We start from the raw sequence: 20,960 nt of genomic DNA, 5'->3' as shown, positions 1-20,960 counted from the left end.
CAGATGGTGAGATGTCGTACTAAGATTATACTATACTCAGACATTATACTAATGTATAAAAACCTACATATGTCTGCTTCAAAATTAAAGCCTTTAATTGCGATTTGAGCCACTTAACACCCACGAATACAGGTAGAGTGAAAATTCCGTCGCTGTATTTTTAATGGGATTTTAATGGGATCGGCCATAGTCTTTTGAAAGCATAAGGCCTCACGATTCAAATGGTGTGAATAATTTTCAGATACCAATAGACGGGTATAATAGCTCCAGCAATAGTTCTTTACTTTGTAAAAAGAGTGCGTACACACTAAATCAGATGCTTCTTAGCTTTTCTGCCACCTACAGTAAAGTACACACACTTGTTGAATCACTACAAACAAAACGCTTCCAGTCTTTTAGTCTTTGTAGTAAAAACAAGGTGAATGTTCAGGGGTTAAAGAGTTTACTAAAAGAAAAACTCCATTGGGCCACAAACCTGTTGAGGAACACTGTTCACAGTGTGCAGTGAACCCGGCAGGAGAACAACACGAAAGTATGAATTCACAACTCATTAACAAGGAAACACGGTCAGTAACACATTTATCTCGACAAATGCCTACCAGTGAACATTAAACATTAACTAACTCCGTGGTTGTAATTCACATTCACTACTAAATATTCATATTTACCATTCCCCACACACACACATCTCCTTTATCAACTGAAATAAGCAATGGACAAATAGGTAATAAGTGATAATAAATTAAAGTGTTCAGAATCCACCACAGCGATTTGACTTTTTCATTGTTATGCTGTATTTTTGGTCTGCACTAAATAACATTGATCTTGCACCGACAATGCAATTTAACAACCACATAATCTTAACAGTTTTAATTAAAAATAAAGCCTGCAAGTGGCCATTAGTGGGTTGAAGCTTATGAGGCTAACACACTCAGATCCCTGCAATATCACATTAACCAAACTGACAATTTGACCTCACAGCAACTTTACAGAGCATAAACAAATGTGGTCTGATTAACTTTGTAGTCCCTTTGCGAATAGGTATGTGAACTTTGATTGCTTAAGTAATAAATATTGTAGTTAATAAGTTCATTCTTCTTGGATTAGCTACAAGATATGGGCAGTTAATAATGCTGTTTGTAAAAACTTAGAGAGGCAACTTTGCAAGTATTGTCTCACTAGAGAACATTCCAAACATTTGTCCATACTGTTGTTTCTTTAATTTCAGACATATTAATATTACGTTACACTACAAATAAGAACCCTTAATTATATTTTGTATCTGTCTAAATACGCAGTGTGGAAAAATCTGTACAAACTGAAACAACATGGTGTTAGAAACAGCAAATTTGCAGAAAGACACTACCCAAGCAGAAATACCACCAGCAAAATGCATGCTAAATTCATGTTGAGGGAGAGAAATTAAATGCTAGGTGGCAATTCAGAAGTTACTGATCCATATGTTGTTTTGGTATAGCACAACTGTCTGCCTGATATATTTTCAGAAAGGCTTGGCTTAGCAGTGCGAGAGATTTTAAATATATCAACCAAACATGTGACATAACGAAAAAGCTGTTGACCAGTTTGAACAGAAGGTAGGTTACAGTTTCACACATATCTATCTTTTATTTTCACACTGGATACACAGCTCCAGCCCACATTTGCTGAGTGGACAACTCCATAATCCTTACACAACAATGAAGCAGTATCAAATGTCTGTAAAAAAAAAAAAAAAAACTCTCAAATGACTCATTTTGAACTCATGCAGTCTCGGATGTCCACAGATATGCTCAGTGCATACTGAATTTACAGCAGATTAATGCTAAATAAATGTGTGTCTGGAGACAGAGTGAGCATCAGCAAACACAGAAAAGTGGGTGCTACTTGTGTTTACTGAAGCCGCAATAGTGTAGTCGGTATTGTTTTTACCTTGTGAGTCCGTACTGTAAACGGGAACTACCACAAAGGTGGTTTTGAATATTTTGGCAGGTTGTTTATGCGTTTGTCTGCCTGTCTGTGGAAAGATTTTGTCATCCTGATAGCGTCAGTCCTGAAACTTTACAGGTGTGTAGGTGAGATCAAGATGAAGGTTGAATTTGAAGATCGGTGTGATCTGAGATCTGAGCATCAGGGGTTGTAGCGTCAGCTTGGTGACAGGAGTCACAGCCGGTATGATCCTATCACAAGATGCTCTCTCATTATTTGTCTGCAGCAGGGCTGCTGCGATTACTTCATCGATGATGTCAAAATGTGTGGTCATCAGTATTTTAATAGAAAGCATACTTTTTAAATTCTTTTAGAAAATTCTTACATTCATTGTAAATTGCAAAATGTTTTCTATCATATTCCTATTTAACTGCTGCATCATGACAACAGTTGTCTCTGGTCATTAGTCAGTGCCACAGTTCAAGAAAATGGAGCCTGCAACAGAGTCAGTTCTCAGTTCAATGTTAACATTTCCAGAAACACAAGGCTTTGAAAGAATTGGAGTACTGTAAATTGTCACAAAACAAAAAAGCCAGTTGTACACTGTGCAAAATTTCAATGGCACAGCAGCAGGAATGTAGAAAACACACAGGTGCTATTCTGGCAGATGCATCCCCTAAAAAAAGGCAAAACCACTGTAAGTGTTGACTATTCATTAGTAGTGAGAGCTCCTTAATATCTTTTGTCCTTGTAGCTGCTGAATACTCTCAAAAAGCCATAAAGTCGCCCGCTTGCTGTCTTTGAATTTCCACTGAATAATTGTTTTCAGAAAATGTTTAGGCCAGAATCTAGATTTATTCTACTTTGATTGATGGTGACAATGTGTGTTTGTGTGCATTGGGCTTGCTGGTACAAGCAATCTTTTTTATGTAAAAATCCTTAATTTTAGATTCATTTAGATTAATCGGTTAATTTGTAAAATAGTCAATAGATCATTTAATAGAAAAAATAGTATTGGCAGCCATGATCTACACACCATAAAAATATACCCTCAGACTTTGATTAAACAATTGCTTGCGAAGAAGGATTTACAGACATTTTCATATTATTCATTTATTTTAATATCATTTTATGCATAGTTGGACTTGGCAGTGGTATTTACATCAAACCTAAGATTATGTTAGATGGAAACCTACCTTCGTAAGCATGAACAGAGAGAATGAAATATGGATTGACTTCAAAACTCCTGAACTAGGCATATTCCTTACAAGTCCCTAAGCTCCATATATTACTAAGTTAGAAAAAAGAAGACAGTAAAGAAAAAGCTCATCAAAAACAAAAGGGTTTCCAGGACCTGTTGTACTTGATCTGCAGTGTGATGTTTTGCTTCCAACTCGCTGTTAGTTTGGAATGTAAACATGCAAAATTACCTTGTGGTGCTTTGTAATATCTTTGACTCCTACAGGCCTCGCAAAGCACAAAGTTATCGAAGTTAAATAAAGTTATAAAGTTATCGAGACAAAACTGTACACAGACTGTACAAGTTCTCAAAATAGGACTCCAAGGACCATCTGCGTGTGCATGCACATGCACGCACGTACACATTTTAATGCTTTATCTGTCTCCAATGAATTAAATCTAATTTACACAAGACTCAGATATTACAGAGGTTCTATGTGAGGACATTCAAGGATACAAAAAGTATTGTCTCCGTTGCAGAGCCCGGCTTCTTATTACAGCAGACACTGTTGGCCATTCAGTTCTTTTTGGTGGAGCTTGGAATCTAACAGGAAGTTAAAACTCAAACACACATGCACACACATACACATTCGCACGCATGCAAGCACACACAAACGAGCTCAGGCACAAACGCAACACCCCCACACTCACAGTCACACATTCCAACTGTTTAATATATTTCTGTGTCTCCAGTTAACAATATTTTGTGTCAAATTATAGGGCGCAAGATAAATAGTGGGTCTGTGCAACATGGAGAAAATAGAACAGGAGGAAAATGTGGAGCTTCCAGTTGGGGAGAAGGAGGAAAGAGGAGAGGAAAGGAGAGGAGAGGAGAGGAGAGGAGAGGAGAGGAGAGGAGAGGAGAGGAGAGGAGAGGAGAGGAGAGGAGAGGAGAGGAGAGGAGAGGAGAGGAGAGGAGAGGAGAGGAGAGGAGAGGAGAGGAGAGGAGAGGAGAGGAGAGGAGAGGAGAGGAGAGGAGAGACAACACTAACTCCTACCTCAGACACCTGGCTTTCACTGACTAGACTTGTGAAATCTGCTTAATCCCAGCTCCTTGTGAACTTGTGTGTGTTCAAATATCTGCATGACTGAAACTTGCTGAAATACAGAATCCAACAATCAAAGCACCATCTACATACACATCTAATTTACCTTGCGCAGGCCTGTTTGCAAATGAAAAGCCTGCTGGATAATTACATTTATCAATGAGGAAACTGCGTCTATGAATTAGAATGAATCTAATTCTTTCTTTGTATTGCTTTACATTTGGTCCATATTGGCAGCTTGGTCAGCAGGACAGTATGGTTGTCTGGAGTTTGAGTCGAAAATGGAAGTCACAACAGACACAAAATGACGTTGAGAGTTAATTGGGCTATGCTTGGCTCAGAGAGAGATGGAGAGATAGACAAAGAGGAGGGGAAAAAGAGAGAGGGAGGGGGAGAGAGAGCCTGGAGGACTAATTAGTGATTATAACTTGGCGCTCTCCAAACATAAAATATTTCTCAACCCAAAAGACAGAGGAATGATTAAAAATAAAAGAATAGGAATCAAACACAAGGAGCTGTGAAACACCCCTCTGGTAGTCTGTGTGCGTGTCAGTGCGTGTATACAAATGTATGCATGCCTGTGTGTACGCATGCATGTGTGAGTGTGTGTACTGGCTTCTTTGCCCCCTCATTAAACTATGCTTTACTCTGGTAAACGGCAACAGCACGGAGCTCAATGTCAACTGGAGAGGTTACAGCCACAGGCAGGCTCTGGGACACACACACACACACACACACACACACACACACACACACACACACACACACACACACACACACACACACACACACACACACACACACACAAAGTCTCTCACCAACATGTTATCTAACAAATGCTCGAGCAGCACACCCATTTCATTTAAACATGAAACTTTCGGTTAAGTTTCCAAAAAAGTGTGTGCCTTTTCTCTTTGTTCTGACACAGTCGACAAAATACAGAGTGTGGGCTTCTTCCAGCCCTGTGCCAGTGTGCGCTGGACATTAGCAATTCACACATCAAAGTCATAAATCAAGGGCACCCTTCAGCACAGTATAAATGAAACATAGAGGCCTGCAACTGGTTGTCTGCTATCTGTATCACTCTGAGTTCCCATAATGGATTCATAGCATTTTATTTTTCCAAATAGTCTGGTAACTGACATTTAATGTAATCCCCCCTGTGTAACTTCCTTTCCAGACACTAATACCTCCTCGTGTTTTACCTACATAGAAAAATGGGGAAATATCTCCACACAAACGGAGGAATACTGCGTATGCATATTTAATTCAATGTATCTGTTTAATGGCTCACAAACAACAGTAATGACATGAATAATAAATTAAACATGCACACATACTCAGACAAAGTCGCACAGTGCTTTGTTTGGTCTCAAAAAGGTAGCTCCCATGAGCCCACACGCCACAGCACGCACAGGTGAATGTGAGAGGTTTTTTTAACCTGTGATGCAGAGCTTTTGTCCTTCATTAATAGTTGTTATTTTTTCTGGAGGGCTGTCATACATGATTTGCAAGCAGACACACCAATTGTCGCGTCTCTTTTATCACCTTCAGTGTACTGCACAATCATGAATGGGGTCTGTGTCACACATGCATCATCGATCATACCATTAGCAGAAATACACTCACACGCATGCACACAATCTGTTACCATGGCAACACCTACCCTTGATGCACACACACACATACACACACACGCACACACACACACACACACAAAGGAGGCAGATGGGGCAGTGGCCTAAAATGTATATGATTTTTGATCCACTTCTCATTCAAGCAATCATGTTAGTGTCATGCGGCACCACGGCCAGACATGAGCGTGTGTGAACTGCCAACTAGCAAAGCCTTCACACCTTACAGCCACCAATATATCACTGCAAGATGTGAACAGAGCTCTACAATAAAACACTGCATGTTTCATAGAATATTATTTCATATCACAATAACAAAATACTACCAGATTCTCACATTTGCTTTCCTCCCCACCAAACAGTTGAGCGACATGTGGAGCAAAGTCACATGCAGACGCATTGTGGCACAGACGACTGTCGCCTTTGTGAAGTACTGAAGTCTGTACCAACCCGTTTGACAGTTGCATCATTTGAATCATAGTGGGGGAGATGCTCTGAAGTAGAAGCCTTTAAAATGCACATTAGACCACACGTTGATGTGCACGTTTGCACTGTGAGTGTGTGTGTGTGTGTGTGTGTGTGTGTGTGTGTGTGTGTGTGTGTGTGTGTATGTGCATGTGCATGTTTTATAGTTTGAATTTAAGCTTTCAAGAGAAAAAAATTACTCAGTATTCAACTCAGTCTGGCTTCTTAAAATGTGAGTCAGGGTGTCAAGGGTCCCCACAAGAGTAATCATATCTTTTCATGAGCTTGAGTCCCAGGACCAGACTCTGAAGTCTACATTTGAAAAAGTTTGATAGCCTCCTTATTATAGTGCTCCGAAGAATTTGCTGAAACCAAACAAGTAATTCCAGATGGACGGATAACACAGGCTCCACCATCAGTCTGTCCACCTGAGTGTGGTTTGTTATCTAAAACTAGTCCATAGTCTATTACCATGGACAGATACACATACAACCCCAATCTATTATTGAACAAAAGGCTCACGCCTCCACTCAGCCCTTCAGGGAGGAATCCATCCCTCCATCCCAGAATAATTTCACACATCAGTAGATACACAAAAGAGAGAGAGAGAGGGGTGGGGAAGAGAGGGAGGGAAGGAAGAGAGGAAAGGACAGGGAGGAGGAGGACTAGGAGTGGATGGGGTAAAAATGTATGGGGTCACAGCTCAGTTCTTGTGGGAGACCAAGGTGTCAGGGGGAGCCATGTGTGACAAAACAGAGATCAGAGGATCATATGCAATCGGGCACACATGCAAGAAAATCACACACACACACTTGCATAGACATACACATGCCAAGAAAAAGGTGAGAGTAAGGACAATTCAGATGAAGACTTGTAAAGACTGAGTCTGACTTAATCAGCAGCATTCTCATCCAAACACAGAATGTTAATCTCTTTATCTGTCACACTCCTTTTATTCACACACACATGCGCAGGAGCACATGCGCGCGCGTGCACACACACACACACACAAAAATGATAATCCTAATTCTACATGGCATTCATAAATAGCAGCTGCAAACCCAAAACCCAGACAGTGAGGATGAGGAAAAACAAAACCGATTCTTGATTTGCTTAGGCACAAGCATATGGAAATGAAAAAGTCCATAGAAATCCACAAAAGAGTACATGCGCACACAAACACATAAACCTATCAACATAGTAGGGCTGAACAATTTGGGGAAAATATCTAATTGTGATATCATGAAAGATATTACCAATTGATATTTGTGAAGTATTTTCTGATGTCAAGTTTCAGTTCCATATTTACCATGTAACACATTTAAAACATGCGATGGAACATGACATCATCAAATGTGCAACTGTCACACAGTTTCCAACACGGGGCCAGACATGCTGCATAGCATTCATCTTAAATTGCAGCCTTCGTAGTTTGCTAATTTCATTGCTTTATATTGTGATTTCAATTTGAAATCAAATAATTGTTCAGCCTTACTTCTCACTGAATAATTACTGAGTATTTCCAAGACAGCATCTGTTGATATCACATCACCGCACTTCATGGGCAACATCTACGACAGAACAGCATTTTATTTCAAGCTAACACACATACACAAACACACACACATTGAGGGGATGCAACTAAATAAACAAGTTGAAAACTTAAAATCTGACAGCTGACTTGACAGCTGACTGGTCTGGAAATCCCACATCTAAAAATGTCTTACACTACAATCTATTGTGGACAACGAAATCCTACATGCATGTAAGATTTGATAACGGTGATAATGTAAATTTTCTATGCTGCTGATGAAAACTAGTGCACTTCTTACAATGTCTGCAATACAGACAGATAAAAATCAACAGACAAAAATCAATTCTTTTGTTGCAGCAGCTACAAAATAATCAATCGCAATAATCTAGGTTTCTGCATTTCCGTAACAGACACACACGCAGGCAGAAACACATATATGCAGGCTGGAATACATACATGTACTATATACACACGGTGAGCATGCACGTCTCCCACTAAGAAAGCACCAAGCAAGGGGAGCAGCAGACACAATGGAGTGTTTAAGTATGCGGAAAACTTTATGCCTGGGTGGAAGAGGAGCTTTGAAGGAATCCGCTGAGGGACACCCAACCTCCCCCTGAACTGAGTCTGGTAGTTGGGGGGGTTGAGATGGATAGAGATAGAGAGGAGTAGATGGTAAGTTACTCTTGGTTAGGCTCATGTGTGGAAGTCCCTAACCAGCAGCGGTCACGTTTTTCTCAATCGCATACAAACACTGACACACACACACATACACACAAACACACAAGACACACTCACACTGCCTATTCATGTGAACACACTGTTCAGTAGGCACCGTGCTTAACTCCCAGTATGACCTTCATTGAGATGGATTGCATGAAAAATGTAATGACTTTCCTGAGAGAAAAACCACAGGCCAAATCAGCTTTGCATTGCATAATAATGCTGGACTTGGTAATCAATAACACAAACACACAAACACACATCCATAATGGAGTGCACAGCCTGCACATGGAGAAAATGTCTCAGCAGAGGCCAACCACATCACAATGGATGGAGCAAACCACCAGTGGAGAGCTGTGCAATGCATAAACAAGGAGCTATTGACGATAAATGCCTGCATCCATGTCCACCCATCAAACACTTTCCTAAGCTAACAGCTTAAGTCTGGAACAACATGCAACTCTGAAAAGCTTTTCACACCCAAAATGTTTAGCTCAGGGTGATCCTTGGCCCTGAGTAAAGACTTGTCCCAAGCTAATTTGCCCCCATTTTACACTGTGCTGCTTATCGAGCAGCAGAATTTGTGTTATCTGCGGTTCATTCTGTAAATATGGTGCTAATTTTGGCCCAGAGCAAGGCAATAGCTCATGAGATTGTGGAAAAACTTCATATTCTAAAATCTGGTTAACACAGAAGCAACTGGAATAAGCCCTTAAGTTACTAATACCTAAATCGCTTTTATGATCTAGAATCCTCCAGGTGTTTAGTCACTGGTTTTGTTCACACCTCATACAGGCCGCTTTTCATTTTTACCTCATTTCTTGCTTTGGGGAACAACATCACACACACTGCAACTTAAGCGTCATTTTCACTTGTAACACAAGACAGAAAAAGCAACTATAGGAACTAAAATGTGCCAAAGACTTAACATCTTTCTTCAGTTGCATAGCAACAATGTTGGGCTCAGATAACAATCTTTATCCCACTGACCGTCGTTTTTTCTGAACCCAGTAACACCCAGCAGTGGAAACATTCAATCTGTAGCCTTATTTCTTGTTTCTCAGCCTCTAAGCTGTGTTGTTTCAGACCCAGGAGCCCCTCATTCCTATGCCTTAACCCACAGTTGTTTGGATTACAAAGGAAAATAGACAGCGACATGCCAAATGGAATGTATAGTCAGTGGGATTTTGGCTGTGAGCTCGGGTTGCTGCTTTTTTTCAGTTTTATTTTCTAGTGTCACAGTTTTAGGGTCCCATAATGAAACACTGCTATTGTGTTTGTTTGCTTCCTCTTCATCTGTCTATGTGACATTAGTTAGAGATGAGTCACCAGCAAAAGAAAAAAAAAAACTCAAAAACTCATCTCACTGTCACAGATATTTCCCTCTTGAGTGTGTCTCATTCTCACCTCATTGGTGTTCCAGCGATGGCGCTCCTTGGGCAGAGAGGAACATTTGGGCAGACACTCCAGCAGCTTCTTAGGAAGGTAGATCTTCAACTGGCCTGGCTCATCTGGAGGGGAAGAGGAAGAGGAGGCGAGGGAGGAAGGGGTGGATAGAGATAAAGTAAGATAAATGAGGGATGAGTAGGAAGAGGAAAGAAAATTCACACCAGACACTTAAACACTATGAGCGGAGAATAGCAAAAGTCAGTTCTGGCTGAACAAAATCATAACAAACTTTTATAGTGTAACATTTTTAATAAAGTAATATAACATTTTTTTGTCATAGCAGCAAAAAGTTATATAGGGCGCAAAGTTTGTTATTCCTAATAACTGAAACAAGACAAGGACTTCAAATTGCATACCAACCATGCTTAATATTTCATTGCCATCTTTATGTATGTGTCTCATTATATCTTATGTAGTTATGTGTGATTCACAAGCAAGTCAGGTTGATTGTGTTGTAAATCAGGGTATGAACAACAGTCAATGAGCAGTAAGTGTGCAGAGGCAGTGGCAGCACACTTACTTTTGTACAGCAGGTGGAGGTGCACCTGAGACCCACCCTCAAACAGATTTGGATTAAGAAGACTCCATTATCATACATTATCAGTGCTTTTGGGGTTGGTAACAATCATGGCCAATCACATGGGCATTACTTATCCCCTTTAAAAGCAGTGCTTGCCCCATAGTGGTATACAGAGAGTTTAGTAATGGAGTGTAGAAACCCATAATAACTCATCCTTTGAGGAAACCAAAAATCTTGCGCAGGTGCTCCAGAGTCCCAGGCTAAGTGCTTAGCGTGATGTTGAAATAGAAGTTTAAATTGCAAGTTTCTAGACATACTGAAAGTCCTGGAGGGCAATGATGCACTATTTTACTTGGAATCACACTGAGACACACCACAGGTTGGAAAAAATCAGATGACTTTTACTTGCTTAGCACTGTTTCCTTAAAGAATCCTTCTATATTTTTCTTATTAGTACCAAGTTCAGCCCCCCTCCTGACTGTAACCCTCTCACTAATCACGGTACAAATAATAACAACCTTTAATTGCACAGCACTTTATATATGGGAAATGCAGCTTCAAACTGCTTTACAATAAAGAAATATCAAGCACTGATTGCTTCTCATCAAAGTGGACACAGAATGATCATAAAAACAAGAATAAAAGGCCATAATTAATGTAACATAACACTAAAAATGAAACCTACTGAATTACAACAACAATAAAATCATAAAATTAAAAAGCAAAATACATAGAATGCAAAACAAACTATGGAAAACAAAACCCTCTGATTATACAATTAAAGAATGCATAATATCAAGTAAAATACGAGATTTTAACAGAAGTGAGTAGCAAAGGGCAGAGTCAAAACTAGTGAAAATAAAGTGAAGAGAAAGTTTTTAGCTTTCATTTAAACTTCCCTGATACCTGAGTGTTCCATTGCTTTGGGGCGTAGCTGACAAAGATTGCATTCCCATTTTTCTTTCAGCTGTGAACCTCTAAAAAAATCCTGCAGGTGATGATTGCAATGTTCTTGAAGGCAGATAGTTAACAAAAAAGTTAGCAATGTAGCTTGGTCTAAACCTATTAAACATTTTGTACACAAAGAGGATCTTAAGTGAACTCTAAATGTAACAAGGAGCCAGTGAAGAGCTGCTAAAACTGGACTGATGTGCTGCCTCCTCCTCATTCTGGTTAATAGTCAAACTGCAGTGTTTTGAACGAGCTGAAGTATTACTAACAAGTACTGCCTGCGTCTACAAAGTCAACGCTATATGAGTCGGAGTCACCGGATGTAGATTGCAGATATAAGTTTGCATTTCACGCAGACTTCTCCTTCCCTTCTACTATCTATGCGATACCGTTTTCAAAATCCCCTTCACTACGGGAAACAACAACAACAACCTCCGGGAAACAACCTAACACACCAATAATTTTAAATTTTGCAGAAGGTTTAGATATTGCACTAATTCACTTTTTTGTGAGTCTACCATTTCAATGACAATACTCACATCCCTGTATGCAAATGTCCACCAAAATAATTTCTCAGGTCAGAATTGTGAGGGAACACCAGCATCTGGGGCTGAGCATCGCCCAATCGCCACATGAAGTTTGAAGGTCTGTAGCGATTGACTCTGCAGAAAGTTGGCCACCTCTTCACACTATGCACCTCAGCATCCACTGACCCCGCTCCATCAGTTTACGTGGTCTACCACTTGGTGGCTGAGTTGCTGTCATTCCCACACACTTCCACTTTCTTATAATACAGCTGACAGCTGACTGTGGAATATTTAGGAGTGAGGAAATGTCACGACTGGATTTGTTGCACAGGTGACATCCTATCACAGTTCCACGCTGGAATTCACTGAGCTCCTGAGAGCGACCCATTCTTTCACAAATGTTTGTAAAAGCAGTCTGCAGCCTAGGTGCTTGATTTTATACACCTGTGGCCATGGAAGTGATTGGAACACCTGATTCTGATTATTTGGATGGGTGAGCTAATACTTTTGGCAATATAGTGTACACATGAACCACACCATTCCAAATGTTGACATGTATCTACATTACAATCAACACAGACACTTGTAATACATTTTGAGACAACCCCACATACACTAGTGTGCTGTAGGAAATAGTCACACACCAAATCCACAGCTAAAAATATGCACTATTTTCTCCTGACTGGGCAATATTTGTTAAAAGAAAAAAAAATTAGGACTCAGCTTCTTCATAAAATTGCCTCATTTTTTTATTTTTATTTTATTTTTTTACAAATGTAACAATAAAATTGTGACTATTTTTTAAAGATGTAAAGCTGAAATCTGAAAAAAAAATGTCAGAGTTTGAAAATATATAGCCCTCATTCTGCAGCTCTACCCTCTCTGCTCTAAATCTCTCCCACCAGACAAGCACACACTTCAAGCTAAAAGTCAACATTCATTTGTTGCTCCACACGGGACTCGACCTCAACCTTCTGACTGAAATTCCTATGCCGAACCCACTGCACCACCACATCCTGCACTCACTGTGGACTTTATTGCTGGTTTTATTATCTCATCTGATCGGCGAAAAGCCCTGTGATTGGTTAAAATCTCCCATCATAAGCTATATTATCTAGAGCCTGAAAACAGAGCCAGGAGGAGATGTAGAAATCTGGTTTCCTCTTAGATCACTTACATTAAAATATGCTGGAAGGTTAGAATGAAGATTATTGCTCAGTTACACCAAAAATAAGACTGCCTACCCCTGCTTTAAGTCTTTAGTAGAAATCACCATGGGGCTTGGGGCTGATACACACAATAAATAATACTATAATATAACTACTGGTGGAAGGATTTATGTTTTAGTGAGAGCTATGAGAGAGCACCAAGATAAAGATGCAGTCTTTTTTGACAGCAAAACTGTTTGGTGTTGCTGAACTACAAGTGAAACAACCCCGACTGCGCCTCTCCTCCCACTGATGTGGAAGGAGAATCACCAAAATAACAAATAGGTGCAGGTAAGGTAAAAAAGAAAAAAATCCCACCATGCCTTAGGAAAATACCACCTCACCAATGCGTAGGCACAAAGATAGACCCCCGTTTGCGAGCCCGACGGGTTTTCTGCTCAGAAGTCAAATAGAGCAAGCAACTCAAAGGTTATTGATAAGCATTTGAGTAGAGGGCGTCCATTCATGACTCCCCTGGGAGGATAGGAATTATACTCTACCTGAGGGCACATGACAGAGCGGGGAAAAAAAGAGAGAGATAGGTAAGGTGGGAGGGTCAGAGTGGGAGACAGAGAGAAGCAGGGAGACAATGAGCCAGAGAGACACAGTTAATGAAGAAAAAAGAAACTTAAGGAGAAAGAGAGAGCGAGAGAGAAAATAAGAATTTCGCAAGGACAAGGGATGGAAGAAGGTAACACAAAGGCATGAAGGGAAACAAGCACTATAGCAGGACATCAGTGGGGTCTAAGAGTGTGCGTGCTCATGTAAGTAGGTATCTGAGCATGTGTGTGTTTGTGTCAGTAGGAAGTGTGTTCAGGCACGTATGCTCCCCCTAATCAATTATGCATTTATTAATAGAAGGCCTGAGAAGACAGAATTTCAAACAGCTGAACTGTGCAGCAGCTTAGTTAAACAGCTGAATGGTGCAGCTTAGTTAAAGCCTAATTTCTTTTTTAGCAGCACTCCAGCCTCTCTGCTATGAATGCCAATCAGCGTTTAAACCCCACCCCTCCTGGCTATAACCCCCTCCCTTCCCCTGCTGTTCTGAAGAATTCTCATCAGAGCCTCGCCTTTGAAATGTACCAGAACCACCACATCAAACAAGCCCGTTGCACATGCGCAGGCACACACGCACACACACACACACACACACACACACACACACATATGCATGCTCATACATACAAACACACATACACATACACACACACAGTGCATGCCGATCAAAGAACACACATCACAGTATTTGTCCCAGAGTGGCGTTTTTTCACCAGTGACCTTGGTGCCGAAATCCCTTTCAAAGCACACCTTCATGGACACAACCGTCATCTTAACCTACCCTCACACTTGCTCTCCCTGCTGACGAGGAATGGACGACCAACTTTGCAAAATTGTTGAATGCTGATGAGCTCTTACACCCCAAAGAGTTGTATCTTGTATTTCTAACAATCCTGAACCAGAGAATGCGTCCCTGTTTTTAAAAAAATTCAGCCTGGGTACTGTTGCAATCGTCTTTTCCATCTGTTCCAAATGACTCTCTGTGGAGCTGTACTGTGGTGTGACATGGGGCAAAAACTTCCCTTTTGTTTCTGGTTACCCAGGAAAATGAACCATCCTGGGACACAAGAAAAACATATCTAAATATGGAAATTTGGTGCTGTTCACATTTACATTTGTATTTGAAATAATAAAACAATTTCAATAACTGCGTTGTTTTCCTGCGAGTCCCTCAGCAGTAAGCTGCACATCCTGGCGGTACACAGATCACTCACTCACTCGCTAATTTAGCAAAAAGAGTCCAAAAGTGCGACAAAGCCTGAATGCTAATGTGAAACTGATGGCTCATTAAGTCATATTGAGGTATGTGAGCTAAAAAGTGCGAATGTTCGACCAAAGTGAAACATTGCTTTGGTACCCTATCAAATGCCATAATTTAGACTGGAATCACACAGAAGAGCGGCCTCAAACTGATGAATATTTTACCTCATAAAACTGTCATCTCCATATTTAACACAGAAACAAGCCAATGCCCTTGTGAGATGGCTGTCAGTTAATTATAAAACTCTCCTCAGTAAAGAGAGAGAAAAACGCTCCAAATGCAACTCTTAACTCTCCCCCTACTGATATTAGGAGGCGTCAGGGGAAATTTTCACATTTTCCCCCCTTTTCGGGATGAAATTAATGTGACAGAAAGAAAGGCTCATTGCACAGCAGCTAGATAGAGGGATGGGAGGGAGGGCTGGGGGAGGAGGGCAGGAGGGGGAGCCAGGGCAGAGAGAAGATAGGGGGGTGGGTGGTATGGAGGGGGTGAGCATAGCACGGGATGAGCGAGAGTGCAGGAAGAGGGAGGGAGAGACGAGAAAAAGAGGGAGAGCGGGGGGCGGAGGAGGGGATAGAGAGATGGGTGTGCATGCTAATTTTATCATTCTGCTGATAAACTTTTCCTCCAGTAATCCTCCAGCTGGGACGTGAGAACAGATAGGAGACAGGGATAGGCTCGGGAAGCCTCAGCTTATATTAAACAGTCGTCCCAAACAGAACATTCTATTCTATTCTATTCTATTCTATTCTATTCTATTCTATTCTATTCTATTCTATTCTATTCTATTCTATTCTATTCTATTCTCAAAGTCTGCCTTTTTTTTTTAACAGGGTTTGCTGCAGGTATGAGGCCATCTGCTCCCTTTGAAATGAACAAGAGGCCATGGTTGGGATGTTTGTAAGGATGGGGTTGCCGTTTTAGCACATCCCCAACACCACCACCACACTCCCAACCCTCACTAAACACCATGTCCGTCTGCTCCTCCTCACATCTGTTTATTTTCCTCCAATTTGTCCCCCCTAACACACACATACACAGGCAGAGACACAGACACGCATTTGCGCCACGTCCTCTGGAATCAATAACCAATCAAAGCAATCATTGCCTTTATAGTCCCTCTAACACACCACGGCAATCGCACACATGCCCACCACCGCACTCGCACACATACCAGACCACGCACCGACCCCAGATTACACACTCCATCTCACTTCTAGTTTAACAAGGCCCATTGAGGATTATAGATACATAATGCCATGTGTACAGATTAGGTATGACAATAAACTGCTGATAGCCAAAGTAAGCCCTGCCTTCTGTATGGCTATGTGCAGTAGTGTTTGAGTGTGTGCCCACTAATACTATACTGGCACGCATGAATAAACATGATGTGTAACAGAGCTGAATTGGAATGACGTCTCAGCAGAGACACACAGAGATATAGTGCGTGTTTGTGTATATGTGTGTGCATGTATGTGTAAGTGTGATCTGTTACAGAGCAGATGAGAAGGAGACCTCAGTTCCCGCATCACATCATTCTGCCAGAAGGCTTTTATACTTGCTCCCAGAGTCACCCTGCGCTACAGACAAATGTGCGCAGGGTGCCACTTAAACACCCTCACACACATGCATGCCAACCGTGTGAACAGTGTTTGTGTGTCTCTTACTGTTGGCGTCAGTGTCGTCACTCTTGGGAGGGGTGTGTCCTGTGTAACCAACAGCAATCCTGACCATTCGCTCTGGATTTCTTATCTTCTTCAGTCCTACAAAGACAGAAAGAGAAGAAGAAGAAACCAAAAGGGGACATATTTAGTAGAAACTCCAGACTTTGGTTTCCTTGGCAGTCACACACCTCACCTCGTTCTTCCTCCTCTAAAGCCCAGAAACAAAACTCCAAGTGATATGCATGTGGGCTGATCCATTTTCTGATCCACTAACTTGCATCCATTGTGTCCCCTGATCGATTGGCCACAGTAGATACACTGCCTCCGTGTGTGTGACTAACTTGTACCCAGCTTTAGTTTCTCTTCTCTCTCATCATTTCTCTGTTTCCCTGACCACTGTTGCTATGATACAAAGTAGACCAACCAGCGCAGAGGGAGATGGTCTTCCAGGCTATATGGTGGATGTTGTTCTCGTGCCCACTGGTGTACTCTGCCGTTTGGGTGCCACACACATCTGCCAGGGAATGGAAAGAGTTTATAGCTGTCTCCTGCCGTCGCCGCCGCGATTCATTTGGTTTTCATTCAGCACGGCTGAGGCTTGTAAATTATTACATCCATTCTAAACATAACACTGAGCGGGCACTGGGCAAAAAAAGAAAAAATCCCTCACACTGTGAATGTGTGAGTCCATTTGCGTGACAGTGTGTAGGTACAGTACAGGACGGGCAGGGAGGATGGTTTTATATTTATGTGGTTCAGTGCCTGCTGATCTGCCCATAGGCCTTCTGTCTCATCTCCAGTTCTAGTCTTTTCACGCAACGGGACTCACAACCCACGGCCTTCCCCTTGCCTCTGGCAGCACACTGCATGCTCACTTGCACGTGTGTATGTGTGTGTCTAACTTTAAGAGCTGTACGCCTGAGATGTGCCTCAGAAATGTATGATACTACACATTAGCCAAAAATTGCCCCTTGGAGAAATCTTGCTCAGCATTGCTCCCTAGTGGAGAGAGTGTTAAAGGCTCTCCCTGTCATTTCCATTATGACTTTGATGAGGAATATCAATCAGTTCAGGATAGTCCAGAGATAAAACTGATGGTGCATGGCAAATTTTTATTGCCATTTTAGCTCCAAAGTTGTTGAGGAACTGTGCCGCCTAGTTCAACAACACAGTTTATGTTTGTTGGCATTTTTCTTTAGAAAATTTAACCCCTTAGTGGCATCAAGTAAAATGACTTGGAAGAGACCAACAGCCACGGGGTGTTTCTAAACAAATGTCAAACACGCTGAGTAAAGAATAAAGTCTTCCTTAACGCATGAGTTGCGATAGAGATAATATTGCCAACCTTAAATAATTCATGAATGAATGAATAGCAGCCTGAATGAAATGGTGGCTGGTGTGTGATGATAACGACCCCAAGAGTTTAGTTACGGGAGTTAAAAAAAAAACAAAAAATCAAACCGGATTCATACATGATATGACCTAAAACTGACACACATACCCGGTGCTGCCTCCCCCTTTTCTCCTCCCCTCCAACCTAGATGCAGTCAGATTCTCACCTTCAGTGCCTTAGCAACCGTAAGCACACATCAACAGCAATGAACACAAACATAAACACACACATCAGATTGTGACTAAATAAATACACAGCTGGTCGGGGAGAGGGAATCTGCAATCCAGTGCTCTATTTCATGCTTAAAGAGAGACAGATAAACACACACACACACACATAGAGAGAGAGAAAGCATCTGAATTCCTTCAGCGTGAACCTCTCTCATCCTCATCCCCCTTTAATGCTAAACGCTTTAAAAAGCGCTCATGAAGCTGCCGGGCTACTCTGGGGAGACGATGGCAACCGTCGGACGGTGAAAAACTGCCCCATCCCGACTCACTCGGAGCCCACCGACAGGACAACTCTCCTCCTGTTATTTATTTGCTGTCGGTTAACCGAGCTCCACACAGTCGCTGCTTCAGCACCAGCGTCCGTGTTTTCGGGACGGGCCGGAGGAGAGGGAAAGCCCCGCCGTTATCTCTCACCTCCCCGGTGCCTCGCGTCCCTTCACCGCCTTCGTCCGAACCGCGCATATCGCCACTCTGCCACCTCAAATAAAAACCGTTATTCCTCTCTTACCTTCCGGCTTGTTTTCGGCAGCCATTTCCCCTCCGCCGCGCGCCTCATCCCTCCTCCTCCTCCTCTTCCTCCTCCTCCTCCTCCTCGACTCGACCTAGTGGTGGTGGGAGGGGTGGGGAGAGGAGGGAGGAGGGGGGAGGACCACGCGCGTGCACGGAGAGGACAGCTCAAGGAGGGGGGCGGAGCTGAGAGGAAGGGGATGAGGAGGGGGGGCGGCGAGCCTGCCGCGTTCAGACTCACTATTGGACCGAGAGGAGAGGAGCGACGGCGGGGATCCGTGATGGAGACTCGCGGAGTTCTCCTCCATCCCTCCGCTCTGTATGGGATGTGCAAAGTGCCATAATTCACCTGTGAAATCACAGCACTGGTTTTTATAATGCAGTGTCAAAAGCAGAAAGAGCACCCCTTTTTACCAACCAGACAGTAATTTAGTGGAATGTAGACACTACTTTTTATTTATTTAACACTGTCTAAGAACTGTCCACAGAATCCGTCAGTTTCTTGCATCCTATTCATTGTCTATGTGAAATGCATCACGTTGCATGCTGGTTGCATCGGGGTGTGTTTGGAGCTATGCTGCAGGGAGTCACCCCGGAATTGCCGCAGCTCATTTGCATAAAGTAGACCTGACTTCTTCTTTCAATGACGTGCAGGCAGTCGCAAAACTTTCAGAAAATGTCTAAAAGCAGCCGTTATTGAACGAGGGCAGAGTCAGTAACTGCACAGCTTATTTATCATCTCAGATGCTTTCAGAAATACTTCTTCGCTGAGTTGTTTTCATAATAATAGGGAAAGTTTGTGACCTAGCAGCCATGTTGGTCCGATGCTTCTTCCTGATTCAAGCCAAAGTGGCTGTCATGTGATCACCCAGCGGAGCACAAGTGACACGCCCACCAAGCAGGTGATATTCAAATGCAGTGCGTTTCCATGTGAGAAAAAGCGCCTCTTCTGGACATGCACCAGGAAGCAGCTTTTACACAGGACGCTGTATGCACTGCACTAACTAGGGGTTTCAGCGCACAACTGGGGGAGTTTTTAAAACCTCCAGCAGGGCAAGATTACCATCCTCTTAAATGGGAAATTTTCATTTTGATGCAAACATTTTGACAGCGAAGATGTATTTGTCATGTGCTAAGTAGCAAACATTAGCATTAGCCTTGCTAGTAGGCAGCAAGCGTTAGCATTAGCTTTATTAGTATGAAAACATTTCTCCCCAAGGCTTAATACAACCACAAAGCTGTGTTATAAAATTTGGGGAATTTGGACAAACAGAGAACCAACTTTTCCTCGACTTGAACCTCTAACAGGCAAATACCTCATTTCTATTGGCCACGCATTTATATGTAATAGCGCACAGAGGTCAACAAACTTGATCTTTGACCAAGCGTGCTGCCTCTGTGAAAGTTGTTTAAAGCTGCTATGCGATCAAATACCCAAAGAGCGCCACTTTTTTTCTGTAAAAATCAAGAGCACCACTTTTTGTACTGTCAAAATCTGAAATAATGGCACTTTGCTCCAGTGAGCAGTATGAAAAATGTTGTTTTTAGGGCTGTCAGAAGCTGAAAAATGTGACTTTCTACACTGTCAAAAGCAGCCTTAGCATTTGTTTTTATGGTGATCTAGTGAGATTTTTAAAATGTAAAGCAGATCGAGCATAATTTTAAGTAGTCCAACGCTGCCATAACACACACTATACAGTGCCATGAGATGCATTAAGATGCTGCTTTTATACACTGTCTAAAGCATAGTTGGCATAACTTCTTTTTTCTTTTTTTTAATACCCCGCTCTAGTGAGACGCATTACCAGCAGTTGTTATTGATGCACCTTGAAAAGTGGCTCTTTTATAACTTCGGATTACACGAAAAGCAGCGTTTCAACGTGTATCTCGTGCAAGCTGAAGGCGAATTATGGCACTTTTGGCTTCCCATACTTTACTCCCGCTGTCCACGCCCCCCTGATGTTCACGCGCACTCTTCCTCTCTCTCTCTTCCTTTCTCTCCCTCTCTCTCACCCTTCCACGTCACTGAACGACGTCTGTATTCGAGGACACCTTGACAGCCTCCCACAGCATCATCATCATGCTCATCATCATCTTCTCTCACACACACACATATACAAACGCA

General features: G+C 42.1%; 1 protein-coding gene across 6 annotated transcripts in view; it reads right to left on the bottom strand.

Annotated features, from left to right (window-relative positions):
• The window catches only part of LOC111563282 (calmodulin-binding transcription activator 1-like), a 55,386-nt gene extending 36,398 nt beyond the window's left edge, over positions 1 to 18,988 (bottom strand). For 5 of the 6 annotated variants that reach the window (XM_035944473.2, XM_023262299.3, XM_035944474.2 and 2 more), the window contains exons 1-3: positions 18,837 to 18,988; positions 16,709 to 16,804; positions 9,975 to 10,078 (exon numbers count right to left, since the gene is read on the bottom strand). In XM_035944473.2, coding sequence (XP_035800366.1) covers positions 9,975 to 10,078; positions 16,709 to 16,804; positions 18,837 to 18,861 — 225 coding nt within the window. In that variant the 5' untranslated portion in view covers positions 18,862 to 18,988. Of the gene's footprint in view, positions 1 to 9,974; positions 10,079 to 16,708; positions 16,805 to 17,129; positions 17,273 to 18,836 lie in introns of those variants that run through there. The other variant, XM_055010714.1, reaches the window with a different exon arrangement.
• Positions 18,989 to 20,960: the final 1,972 nt, after the last annotated feature.

The sequence above is a fragment of the Amphiprion ocellaris genome, chromosome 5 (assembly GCF_022539595.1).
Source record: "Amphiprion ocellaris isolate individual 3 ecotype Okinawa chromosome 5, ASM2253959v1, whole genome shotgun sequence".
NCBI classification, from domain to species: Eukaryota; Metazoa; Chordata; class Actinopteri; family Pomacentridae; genus Amphiprion; species Amphiprion ocellaris.
This window is presented reverse-complemented; position numbering and strand designations above follow the sequence as displayed.